We start from the raw sequence: 13,034 nt of genomic DNA, 5'->3' as shown, positions 1-13,034 counted from the left end.
CGGGCTCACGATCGGCCAAAGTAAGAACTATACGAACCATTCTCGAACAAGCTCGTCTTACGGCCGAGGAAAATGTCCGAAAACGCCGTCGACTCAACAATCATTACGGAGACTCGGTCGACCCGGACCAGCTTGAAGTGTTGTACGTACGGTTTATTGCCGCCTGTTCTCTTCCATTTCGGCTTGTGGAATGCGCAGAATTCCGTGCACTACTATGCTACGTTAATGCCGATATTGATACTTGGCTTCCAGACACGCACCAAACTGTCAAGAAATGGATTATGCGCCAGTATGAAGATCAGAAGGAGAAGGTCAAGCAGCGCATTCAGTCGGCAAAGTTGAGGATTCATATCAGCTGCGATCTCTGGACCTCTCCCAACTCCCTGGCAATCTTGGGCGTAGTTGCTCACTATGTAACGGAAGACGGCAAGCTAGAACACCGTACTTTGGCCCTAAAGGACATCGACGGTGAGCATGATGGTTCTCATCTCGCTGCGGCAATTATGGAAGTGGTTGAAGATTGGGGCTTTGCTTCTAAGTTGGGCTATTTCGTCATGGATAATGCAACCAATAACGACACAATGATGAAGTCGCTATCTCTTGGTCGGTACGACTCACTACTTCTTCCGAGCGCTGCTAACATGTATACATGATGTATAGCCCTTCTACGCCAATTTGACATTCAATATGATTCCAAATCTCACCGACTCCGCTGCCAAGGTCATGTTATCAACCTAGCCGCCAAGTCCTTCCTCTTCGTTACCGATAACGAGAAGCTCGAACACGAAGATTCCGGTCTGCACAATGTGACACTGAAACAGATTGAGGCGTGGCGGCGGAAAGGCCCACGTGGTAAGCTTCACAACTTTGCCGTTTACATTCAGCGAAGTGTTCAGCGCAGCCAGAAGTTTATGGCTATTAGCCATAACCGCAGGCTTGCGCGAGACAACGACACAAGATGGAATTCGTGGTATACCATGCTGCGAGCGGCCTTGAATCTTAGAGAAGCAATTGATGGCTATTTCAACAAATGGGTAGAAGCAGATTGCGCTGGAGACAGGCTTTCTGCAGAGGACTGGACCATCCTCGAGAAGATCGAATCTTTTTTAGAGAAGCTCAAACTGACGACCAAGGCTCTGGAGTCATCGTTTGCAACTCTCGACCATGTTCTGCTGGCTATGGACTTTGTGTTGGCACAATTCGAAGCAGGAAAAGAGGCATATACTGACGATCCGATCATGGCACCAATGTATAACTCGGGCTGGGCGAAATTGGATAAGTACTATCGCCTTACTGACGAATCGCCTGCCTATGTCGCAGCTATAGTTCTTCATCCCTCGCATAAATGGCATTAATACACGAGAACTGGAAGAGGGAATGGAATGAGTCATCGGAGAAGTTGATTGAGCGCTTGGGGTGAATATCAAACCCGTGGAATCACTTCCCCTCTCTAAGGCACCATCGACAACTACGAACGAGTTCTTAAAATGCGAGCTATATACGCTCTCCTAGCGATTGAACGGAGCTATTGGCTGAGCGCCAGTATGAACAGCGCAATAGCACTGCAGCTTAAGCGCACTCTACAGACGACCGTATGGCATCCTAATTCGCTCCGGTCAGCAGTGTCATGCGCGTCCTAGGCACTCTCGTACATGGTGCGCTGCACGGAGCCGCTCAGCAACGTAAGGAATCTGGGCCATATGTAGAGACATACTTCGTCACATTGCTCTCGAGCCAATAGAGCCCTCCTGGCCCAGTACGCCTTCCTTTGATGACAGCTCTTCAAGTCCTTGGGGCAAGAGCATAACACCCTGCACTCACGGATCGTCGAAATCGCATGGGGAGTGATGTAGTTGAAGCATTAGAGTGTTTGAAGTCATGGTTTGGGATATTAGAGTTTCAAAGCACTATGTTGTAGTTAGTTACGACAGTTGAATTATATCCTTAATGGTCACGTGCAATATACGGGATATACTGTCATATTGCCAATATGTTGGATTCTTGGCAATACAATACAATATGGACCAATGGCATATTGCGTAATACAATATGCGCCGCTTGACAATACAATAATATTGCGAGGGGGTCCATATTGCCAATATACGTATTGTTTATATTATTTACCACACTGCTCAAGCAGAAGCTTTACCACTGCTTCATGTCCATCCGACGCCGCCCGGGATAACGGTGTCATACCATCGTCGTCCCTCGAGTTGGCGTCGACATCTTGTCGCTCAAGCAGAAGCTTTACCACTGCTTCGTGTCCAGTCCCCGCCGCTACAGATAACGGTGTCATACCATCGTCGTCCCTCGAGTCGGCGTCGACATCTTGTCGCTCAAGCAGAAGCTTTACCACCCCTTGGTGTCCGCTTTGTGCGGCGCACGACAAAGGCGTCCGCGAGTTTTCGTCCTTCAGGTCCGGGGTAAAATTGCCATTTGCAACAAGCAAGGCCATCAACGTACCGTCTCCCTCTTCCGCGAGGTAATGCAGTAGTGAAGCATGGCGACGAGTCAGCAATGGCGACAGTCCAGGTGCCGCGCGAAGCAAGGACACCAGGTGAGAAGGAGAGAGGTGTCCTGCAACGAGAAGGATGATTTCGGGTGGGAGGTAAGGTTTCATTGTGCCAATACCTCGGAGGAGATAACCAAATGTGGTACTGGGCGGAAGTTGTGGCGATGAGGACAGAAGACGAAGACGGAAATTGTGGGTGAATGGCATGAATTTGTGCACCCTGATGAAAACTTTCTGAACGGGACTGGGGAAACTGATTTTCGTGCCGGAGTCCTGCGGCCTAGTCCACTATGCTTTCCGGTCATTTGGTTTTCTTGGCGGGAGCTCTTGGTGCAGGCTGGTCCACCGTTACGATCGAGTCACTAACCAAGACAGGCAACCCACAACCGTATCCGCAAATAGGTTGCACAACCAAGACGCCGTTCGGGCCACTGATTGGTTCATTTGAAACGAGGAGAACGCCCGCCTGCGCGGCGGTCGCTATGGGCCTTTCGTTAGAAAGGTTTATGAATCCCAGTTTTGATGCCAGTGGACAGCATTTAAGTTGGTGAGGCCCGCAAGGCACCAAGGCAACCAGGTTGTGAAGGTTGCAACGTAAACGTAAGGGAATGGAGAATCGAAGAAAGTCGTACCTTATGCGCCACGGGCGCCACAGGCCCCCAAGGCACCGAAGAGATGTCCTTGGGGAAGGATGACGGAACACACCCAAGTCGCAGGCGGTCATGATGTGGGCAAAGAGAATGGGAATGGCGGTGTCAATATTCATGTCGTCGCACAAGTGGACAGGAGGGAAGCCGTCCGAGGAGGAGATGATGAGAGTCTTTGAGCAAGGCGACGACAAGGACTGCCCAATCCCAGCCATATTCGCATACGCCGACGGAATTGCCAATCATGGTCAACGAAAACGTCTACCTTGGCCTGAAGGTCGTGAACGGCAGCATCTTCGAGGCAGCTGGCATTGTTCCTGATAGTCGGTACCGGCCCGTGCGTGCAACTATCGCCGTCCCTGATGCAGAGTTGCCTATCCTGATATCATATCCGATATGATAAATTAACGCGATATCAGGATAACACACTATCCTGATATGATATCGGATAAGCAGGATTAGCAGGGATGATATCAGAATAGTAGGCTTAGCAGGTTTAGCGGGTTTAGCAGGTTTAGCAGACATGATAAACCACTGCCAGGGAGTATTATTTGTTCTAATGTAACTTGTTAACTAAACTCAAATACATATTGTAAGGAGCTTGGTACTTGATGCAGTGATATATGCTTTAAAGCATTGAACGATATTTGGCTTCTCTTTGTGTGACGTGTTGGCGGGGCGATGGCTCTAAAATTGCACTGTGACCAGTCGCCAGGGGCCAATTAGAACTGGTATCTTATCCTGATATCATCTCTGATATCAGGATAAGGGCGACGAGATTTATCCGATATCCGATATATATCATATCGGATATAGCAGGATAGCAGACATGATATCGGGATAGCATATCAGGATAGGCAAGTCTGCCCTGATGAGCGGGATGCAGCGGCTCCAGCGTCCGAAATGGACATCAATCTCTACTTCGGCCCCCCATTCGCCATCATCCTCCAGTCCGAAAACACGGCGAACTTCGCCTTTCCAGGAATACCAACCGGTACCGTCATGGTATGCAGCAAGAAGGTGACGATGAGACCAGGTCGGAAGAACCGACTAAGAATGCGGTGTCAGCGCCATGGGCTACCATGCACTGGTGGATTCGTCATGACGGATTTCAAAGCACAATCAAAGAGAATATCCAAAGTCGTGCTTGGCTTATACGGCTACCGCCTTTTACCCTCGGGAGAGCCGTCGGCTTGCGAATATACCTGTCACGTTATGAGACTCATTGTTAACTAAGCTTGTTCACAAAATCATTATTCTTGTTGTTGCTGATGCTGCAGACTCCGTCTGCAGCTATCTGTTGAATACCAACAACTTCCTTTCGTCCGAATCTGTTTTTCGGCTAACTTGAGTCATGATAACCGACGTTATGACAGCTAAGCAATTACACCAAGTTTGCTTGTTCTATCAACAGAGGCAGTTTTATCCGACACACCCCCTTACAAACATCCCAACAAGCAGTCAGTTATCAAGCAGTACTGATTACTGATTGATACTGCTATGTTATCAGTATCAGTAAGCTCCTAATCAATCAATCAGTTATCAGTATCGCACGTGACCAGTTTGACCTGGTCCCGTAGGCGATGTCGATTTTTCAGTTGAGCTGCAACGCGCGCCAGGTGTGGTGGGACGTCCGCAGGACAATAAATGATGAAAGTAGGCACAGTGTCACACAACTGTGAGGTCACATGAGATCGAGTTTTGACGACAGCGGAGGTGCCAATTATATTGAGTGAGAATTATCTAAGGAACAAAAGAAACCTTGAACTTGTGCGGTTCGAACGTAGCTATTTATGCATCGCAGACCTGCTTGTTTATACCAACCTCTTCAAAGAATGTAGCCATTCTTGGGAATGCAGCTGAAGTTCATCAAGAGGTTGGAGGCAGGTTGAATGATTCTATGCTGAAAATAGGTTGCTCCAATCGCCTCGTGCTCCATCGAGCTTTTGAATGAATGAATGAATTTGGTATCGCCTGTCGGCGCCCTGGGTAGGCATGAGGCGTGCTAGCTAGTCTTCGACGGTGATTACATAAATCCACCTGCTCTGTAAGCCCCGCAGAACGCGACCGACAGAGTCGTCGCGTCCATGCTCTCACGGTAAGCCCCTGAACGGTCCTTCATGCAAATTCCTCCAACTGCAACAGATGTTCGCCCAATGGCTATTTCTCTGTTAGTATCAATACCCGTCAGCGGGATCTTGATGCCTGCCAAGGTTTCCCGTCCGGTGACGTATTCCCTCGCGGTCAATCGCGCCTGGTCTTTTCATGGGGACCGGGGAGAGCCCTAACGTCTGTGGCAAATGCCTCAACAAAGAAAATGCTGGTTGTGAACGAGTAGCGTCAACTACTCGGGCTGGATACTAGTACAGAGCGCGCCAGGCTTGTACAGCCTACTTGGTTTAGTAGCGCTTGTTGATCTTCGTATAATAGAAGTCCGCAACGCGCAGGTAAACCTTATAGGATCTACCGAGGAACCGTCCTATTGCCGCTTCGGGATCGGGGGTCAGCCGAGCCCGGAGATGGCGAGGGACTTTCCTGCAGTAGAAAGGATGGGTAGGCGACTTTTGGCGCCCGCAGGGGCACTCCAGGGTCGCCTGGCCTGGGTGGAATCTCTCGTGGTAGTCCGCAAAGTCGCCGTGGTGTGATCGGGCAGCGAGTAGATATCCTAACAGACGGCGTGGGAGGGCGAGTTCAGGGAGCTTTTGTAGCTCGGCGGGCAGGCCAAGAGACAAGTAACCTGTTCTCTCCACTCCTTGCCACCATTGCTGGTAGTCTACGGCTATCTGACCCTTAACCTGTCTCCTGCGGTAGGAGACTGAGGGAATGTGTTCTTGGATTGGAGGCTTGGCTCCTTCCTTGGCGAGAAGGTCTGCCAGCTCGTTTCAGTTGAAATTGTGATTCTTTAAGTGTACTTCTTCTGTTATTAAGATATCTAGAGAGATCAGATAGACCTCTTTATAGGTACAAGCAAGCTGCCTGCAGCTTGCTTTTGTTGCCTTATAACACTACTGATACATTGTGATGTTTGATCCCTTGATTATTGCTTTTGGTAGCTTCAGCCTCTGTTTGGTAGCTGCAAGTGCTGTATCAGAGCTGCTGACGTCACCTGCCGTTCAGGAACAACTGTTTCCGAAGATGTTGCTATGTCCTGGGCACCATTTGACAGATACCTGGTATGGATATCTGTCTCCTATCTTCTGAAAGGTTCTAAAGTAGGCCTGTGAAGAGTTTGGTGCTGTTGTTCCTATACAGTCAATAACAGAGGTATTATCCATACAGACTGTAATTGGTTCGTTAGCAAAATTGGCGAGTACAGCATATTGAAGTCCTTCTAATGCGCCGTGGATCTCTGCGTCAAAGACTTCTCTGCGGCCAAGTTGGCCAGAGCCCCAATTAATTAGGCGTCTATTGTGGAAAACTGCAAATCCATATCCTGCGGTATCTCTTTCTGTCTTGGAGCCATCTCTAAAAACAATATATCCCGGGGGCTTGTCCTCAAGCCAGCGTTGGAATTGCAGCACGGCGGTTTCTTTTGGCGGTCTATTTCCTGCAGCTTCAGTCGGGATGCTATTATTAAAGCGGCGTGGGATAAGCCGTGGTCGTTCAACTTCCTTTGCACATGCCGCTGTTCGGAGGAGTCGGCTATGCCTCTGCAGAGTTCGGCCATGTATTGCTGGGTGGTTGCTCTGGTTAACTTCATGCTGTGCTTGTCTTAGCCGTCTGGATACTGGGTGTGCTGCGTCTAGCATGGCGTAGCGAAGCGCAGTGCGCGCTTGATGCTGCTTTAGTATGATTTCTGCCGGCGGAATTGCTGCCTCTTTCCAAAGAATAACTCGTGGGGTGGTCTTCCAAACAGGTAGGACTGCGTGGCAGGCCTTATTCAGGATTACTTGGATTTTTGAGAGTTGAGTTTTGGTGATCGTCCTTGCTTTCCTGTGGGTTGACTCAGAAGGGAAGCCAGGGAACCATGTGTCTAGCCCATAAAAGAGTGTGGGTAGGGCTACTGCATATACTGCTCTCCTGGCCGCTACTGCTGACGTTCCGCGTACTGTATTGTTAACAAACCGTAGCTGTGAGACAACCTTACTTGCCATAAGCGACCATTTATCGATGTGCGTGCTAAAAGTGAGCCTGCGGTCAAGCCAGACTCCCAGCCAACGCATTGCCTTTTGTGCCTTAACCTCCTGGCCTTGGTGACAGACTGCTGGGGAGCTTCTGTTCCTTTTTCTGGAGAAGTGCGTAACCTCTGTCTTGTCTGGGTCGAAGGAAAAAGCCCCCTGTTGCCCCCATGCTTCCATTGCAGCAATCGCCGCGTTTGCTTTTGCAGTGGTCTCCTCTAGACTGTCTCCTGTGAAGAGCATTGCTGTATCGTCTGCGTAGCCATACCTCTCCGTTGCTCCTGGAAGGGAGTAGATAGGGGTGGTGGCTAGGAGATAGAGAATCGGTGATATCGGCGAGCCCTGAGGGAGGCCGCAGGGTAACTCTGCGGGTTCTGTTTTAGCGTCCTGGAATCTAACGAGAGCTTTGCGGTGGGAGACAAAGTGATAGATCCAACAAATCAGGAAATCCGGCCATCCCTGTTTTTCATTGACCTTCTTCAATGCAATGATCATTATTTAGGGTAGGTATCAATGAAATGATTGACAATGATACGTATCAATCATTGAGTTTCATTTCAATCATTATTAATGAATGATGCGCCACTCTGGCGCTGGGCGGATCTTGAGGAGAAGGATTGGCTAGAACTCGAAGATTCATATCTCGAGTTGTTTGTAAATGCGCCTGGCAGGAAGGTCTGGATGGATGGCGCAATGGCCTCAACCAACACGGACTTTGAGTGGGAGGGTGTATTACAGTCGACAGGTGATATATTGGGTGTTGGCACCGAGGTGGAATCTGAGTTTTGAGGCCCAAAAATGGTAGCAGGGCGGGGCTCACAATTACCCAAAATGGAAAGGGGAAATTTGTATGTACGTACTTGTACGTACGACTCTATGGTACGTACGGTACTATGGCCAAAATACAGTACGTACGTACGTACGTGTACTATAAAGTTGCATCACTAATACGTCCACAAGAGCAGATTTCTTCCTGGTGGGGCTGCTGCGAACATCAAAGTGGCGACCTTGACTCTCAGCCAAGCTTCTCCTTGTGAGGGAATCATGTGACCTGCCCGTTTAATGAATGTCTCACTTTGTGAGCATTGTGTAAATAGCTTCAGCCAGAGTTCCTTTACGGGTTCTCTTTTTCTCCTTGTGAATAATCGCTTCATCCAAGTCGCACTCGACCTTGTTCGTGCACTCGTACCGTTACACTCCTCGCACTCCATATTTGCTCTAATTCATCCAGGATTCTCTGGATCTCGCCATACCCCATGCGTTGCCGCATCTGACACAATAGATCCTGGATTAGTATAACGTCCTCATCAGTACCGGCAGCATAGCCGAAAATCAACATTGGCCAAGCCCATATAAAGCAGCCACCCCAGGTTTCGAAAGCATCCGGCTGGCGTAGGATGCACATGGCTCGGCCAATCTGCCATCGGTGAGGTTGTTGAAAGGACCGTCCCCGATCACCATCTGCTAGGCTGGTAGGGCCAGGGAGCCTGATAACGTCGATGCAGGAAGACTCGGTAACCCAGTCGAGGAGGAGCGATGCTGCGAGAGCGTATAATTTCACGATATCCTCAGAGAAACTTCTCTTCAACGCTGGTAGGGAGGAGCCCGCTGCAAGCTCGCACAGCACCATGGCCTCCCAGTACCTCATCTCGGTTCTCAATGTGGCTAAAACTTCGGCACTTGGTTTCGCAAGGGAGTTGTGAAAGGCAATGACATCTGCAATAAGGCAATACAACGAAAGACGCGCACCTAAGACAGGGGTGGAATCCATGAGTAGTGTATCTCTGGGTTTTGCCGAATTAAGGATATCCTCCGTGCGAACAAGAAATTGCGCCTCAATGTAGAAATTTGGGGCAAAGGGTCTTCGTATAGAGTAGGAGCGCCTGGTAGAGCACGCTTTCCACTACACTGCGATCGAAGGGGCGTTCCATGGACATTGGGCATGATATATCATCGTATCGTAAATTAAGGAGCTTCATAGCACCCGTCACATGCTTCCGTGGGTCGACGGCTCTATCGTAGCCTCATAACTATTGTACCCCCAGCGTCAGATTCGAGGTGGGCATAAAGAGGAGAGTTGAAGGGCCACCATACGTCATAAATATATAGGAAGATAACCGCAGTTAATAGAGCATTGGCCGGAACCTTGTGGTCTGAACACAGCCCGACTAATGCGCGATTCACCTCTTCGACTGCCTTGGAATAGTAGACGAGGCCGAGCGTCTGGTACCGACCGTCGTTGGAGTGCATATATTTGTTAGAGGCACAACTGGCCAAGACGGACCACTTGACACTTAGGCTGCGCATCATCATGCCAAGTAGCTCGGCCCGGAATTCCAGGAACTGCGACCTGTTCCAAGTCGGGAGGACAAGGACCGAGAGGAAGTCGTTGAGGAAATGGTCTGTCAGCTCGAGTTCTGAGCAAAGCTCCAAAATGGAGTGGAACTGAGCGCGTCGTGGCAGAGATTTGAGGTCTTTCGTGGCCAGAATTTTCGAGATGTTCACCGACTTCGGTCAACACCGCGCTGGTTTTACTCGGTGGCGGCGAACCATTCCGGCTTGAGCGAAAGCGATGCCGCCGGTCGTAGGGTCTGTCAAGGTCGGCCAGGCACACCCACAATCACGAGCAAGGCAGTTATGGCAGGTCTCTCCTCTCCGCATTTCACCTTGCGCTTCCTACCTATGACACGATTAGCATGAGACATTATGAAAACATCCAGATAAGAGCCAATTTACAAGTAAAGCATCCGGTTTTACATCGCAATGGTGCTGTGCGCATTGTTATAACAGCCCGATACCTCTCACAATCTAGCGGTATCTCTCCCGTTCTCAGAGACTCCCCATGGGGATGGTGCGCCCAAGGTGGAGAAATTCAGCGCAATGCAGATCATCTCTTTCACGTTAATTTGACAGTGGAGTGTAAGGTCGCAGCACTGGCCGTACCGTATCTCATACACAAAAATTGATTCAATTCAGTTAGAAGCTGCCCGTCTTTTGCCTAATATTAAGTGAGACAGGTTTCTTTGCCTTAGACCGGCGAGAGCAGCCAGGACTGAAACGTTCAGGATGTTCCTGGATCCAAAATGCTTCCGGACGGTCTGTATCCATAGCACTTAATGTCTCTCGCCATGGCCTACAAGCATGACCGCTACCGGGCATGCACGTCTTGCCTGTCGTCTAAAACCTAATACAAATTATACCATCAAACATTGAGCCTAGCTTGAATCCCGCCCAGTTGTACAACGCCAACTACTAAAATCTACATTACGCCCTGGCTTCGCAGCAGCCTTCGCTGCTCATGTCAATAGGGAGTATCGTTTAGTTCCAGTTACGTCTCCTTTGGCAGTCCCGCCATATAAGGTTCTGGCCTATTTCGGACCGAATGGGTTGTTGATACTATTTGAATCCGATTCATGGACAGGACCTTAGAAGTCAAAACATAATTCAGAATCAACTTCGTACAGCAACGCGAGACGCTCTTGTCATGATTGGATGCCCATCACCAGGTACGCATCTTGTACATCGACATTATGACAGCTAGCAATTACACCAAGTTTCCATGTTCTATCAACAAAGGCATACTTATCCGACGGGGGACGGGACTCTACTGTCCAAAACGGCTGGACATCGCGGCAGTATAGGCATACCACCACAGTACGTATGCTGGACCAGGTGTAGCAATCTGCCAATAGTCATCCCAATGGACGTCACAATTCACCTCCAATTGCTCTGAAGCTTCACCGTTCACGAGTTCGGATACGCCAGGTAGATGCGTAGTCGCAGGTGCAGATATTCCAATAAGTTGCGTTTCGTCAAAAGCCTTGGCGCTTCCTGCTGGAGCCGCCGCCAACATTTTCTCATTGCCATGGGACGCTAGGAGCTCCTGAAGCTCATGCGGCCCTTCCATGCGCTCTTCGTCTCATAAGGGTTTAATACAGTGACTCCCAGCTTGGGAGCGTAAATGGCGATTAAATGATTCAGGGTTGATGAATTCCTGGCCACAGCCCCATTGACCGCCGTGCTGGAGATGGCCCCCACAAACAAATTGTGCAGGATTCAACTCGTCATGACCATGCCGATTATATCCCACGGGGGGAGTCTGCCGGTTCGACTTATAATGAACCTGTTGGGTATCGAGGCAGGACTTGCGTTTGAGTTTTGCTGAGCGTTCCCTTTCGCTCTGGGTTACGGAGTTGTTCGTTCGTGTTGACATCTGCAACTAGCCGGAGGTGTGGCGATAATCTGTTCACTGACAACAAAATTAATCCGGTGCAGCTGCTAGTCACCAGACACAAATAGTCAGCATATAGCGGTGATCCAGTTTTAGATTCCCTTGTTTTGGTGGAGTACAGAATGTCAACACGGAAGTGCCAACACTAGAAAATGCTTCTGTTAAATTCGAGCTTGCAAAGGATGACTTCAGGCGTGCCACAGTCTTGCTGCCATATATTTAAGAGCGCCGTAGAGAACTGTGGCCATCATACATTGGGCTCTCGTAAACCAGACCACCTACTTATTAGGCTCGTGGGTATTAACTCCGCGTGTTGAGACGATCAGTCTTGACTTCTGGCCTTGTGTGTCGTTTCCCATGCACCGCCTCATGGATCGCCCGTTGCCTCACTCTTCCCTGTTGTTGGGTGGGAAGAATAGTGGCTGTGCCATCGTATGTCAAGGCCTCCAACAGGCTTTAAGCTTAAACTTGATGTGCATGGGTCTGCCAGGAGAAAGCTGAAATCAAGTGCATCTCCACAATGGACTTATGGAGGCCATCAAGGTATTTACTCGTGGCAGGACCCACTTTATTACGAGAACTCGTTGGGCGTGCAGCAGTAGTGTGGGAGGAAGTGGGGATTGCAGATAGGGATAGGACGTGTGCTGTGCCTCAGGTGGCGTTAAGATTTTCACCACGTGGGTATGGGCTGCTGGTTGTGATCCCTCATGGAGGGATGCAGACTGGGTGGCGTCAGTGGCGTGCATCTTGGTTGTGGCCGGGCCGGTAGCCGGACAATAGAAACACACCCGCGTGCGTCGGGATATGTCCCTGCTTTAGCCTGTCGTCACACAAATCCATGCAGGGGGTTGTGGCAGATGTTCTGTTCTAGTCACGTAATGCGCACCCGCCGCATCTAATGAACCTGGCTGCTGACAAGGATTCGTGGGAGTTAGGAATCGATAATGCACAGAATTGGCCAGCCCTGTTGGTCGAGGATGCGCAAGCGATTGGTTGAGATACTTTGATGTAGTTTCACCACAATCCACAGCTGAACCGGCCAAGACCGGTGAATTGACCGGATTTGTGTAGATAGGCAGACCTTGTTACCCTTGTGACGGACAGCTCCACCAATTGCTACAGCCGTGCAGCTGCTGACGACGCCCCGGGGGGGGGGGGGGTTGTCTTCTCTTGGACGATGCTTCAGTCTTCCATGTGACGATGGGTAGATGACAGATAGCTGGGAACGCCATGGGAGTGCGATAGGACTTCTATGTTGGGGCGTGTCTTGTAAGCCTCCCTGAAATGCTCCATTGAATCCACTCGAGCTTCTCCGTCCACTCCACTGGCCCAAATCCTGGTGGATTGGGTAATGCACCGAGTTCACTGGAAGATGTCACGGGACTGGAGCAGTTAAGGCCGCCCATATATTTTAGCAGACTAGCCCTAATAGTAGAGTGTGATGACTTGATTGGTTCCGAAGGGATAGCCTAGTCGGTGGTTTATGTTGGCAGGTGTTACAAGGCGGTTGTAACGGTCCAAGTGTA

At 49.8% G+C, this 13,034-nt stretch overlaps 4 protein-coding genes across 4 annotated transcripts; 1 reads left to right on the top strand and 3 right to left on the bottom strand.

Annotated features, from left to right (window-relative positions):
- Positions 1-72: 72 nt before the first annotated feature.
- Positions 73-1,355, top strand: VFPPC_18607 (transposase-like protein; the record flags this gene model as incomplete). The annotated part of the gene is made up of 3 exons (XM_022430193.1): positions 73-130; positions 199-543; positions 661-1,355. 3 exons carry the CDS (start codon positions 73-75, stop codon positions 1,353-1,355), a joined length of 1,098 nt encoding a protein of 365 aa, XP_022284853.1.
- Positions 1,356-2,116: 761 nt separating this feature from the next.
- VFPPC_18606 (ankyrin repeats (3 copies) domain-containing protein) lies at positions 2,117-2,620 on the bottom strand (the record flags this gene model as incomplete). The annotated part of the gene is made up of 1 exon (XM_022430192.1): positions 2,117-2,620. One exon carries the CDS (start codon positions 2,618-2,620, stop codon positions 2,117-2,119), a length of 504 nt encoding a protein of 167 aa, XP_022284852.1.
- Positions 2,621-5,558: 2,938 nt separating this feature from the next.
- Positions 5,559-7,772, bottom strand: VFPPC_17153 (reverse transcriptase; the record flags this gene model as incomplete). The annotated part of the gene is made up of 2 exons (XM_018294901.1): positions 5,559-6,028; positions 6,410-7,772. 2 exons carry the CDS (start codon positions 7,770-7,772, stop codon positions 5,559-5,561), a joined length of 1,833 nt encoding a protein of 610 aa, XP_018135833.1.
- Positions 7,773-10,881: 3,109 nt separating this feature from the next.
- Positions 10,882-11,184, bottom strand: VFPPC_18605 (hypothetical protein; the record flags this gene model as incomplete). The annotated part of the gene is made up of 1 exon (XM_022430191.1): positions 10,882-11,184. The coding sequence occupies one exon, from the start codon at positions 11,182-11,184 to the stop codon at positions 10,882-10,884; it is 303 nt and encodes a 100-aa protein (XP_022284851.1).
- Between the last annotated feature and the right edge of the window lie 1,850 nt (positions 11,185-13,034).

The sequence above is a fragment of the Pochonia chlamydosporia genome (assembly GCF_001653235.2).
Source record: "Pochonia chlamydosporia 170 chromosome Unknown PCv3seq00025, whole genome shotgun sequence".
Lineage (NCBI taxonomy): Eukaryota > Fungi > Ascomycota > Sordariomycetes > Hypocreales > Clavicipitaceae > Pochonia > Pochonia chlamydosporia.
Note: the sequence above shows the minus strand (reverse complement) of the source record. Positions and strands in the feature narration are given on the sequence as shown.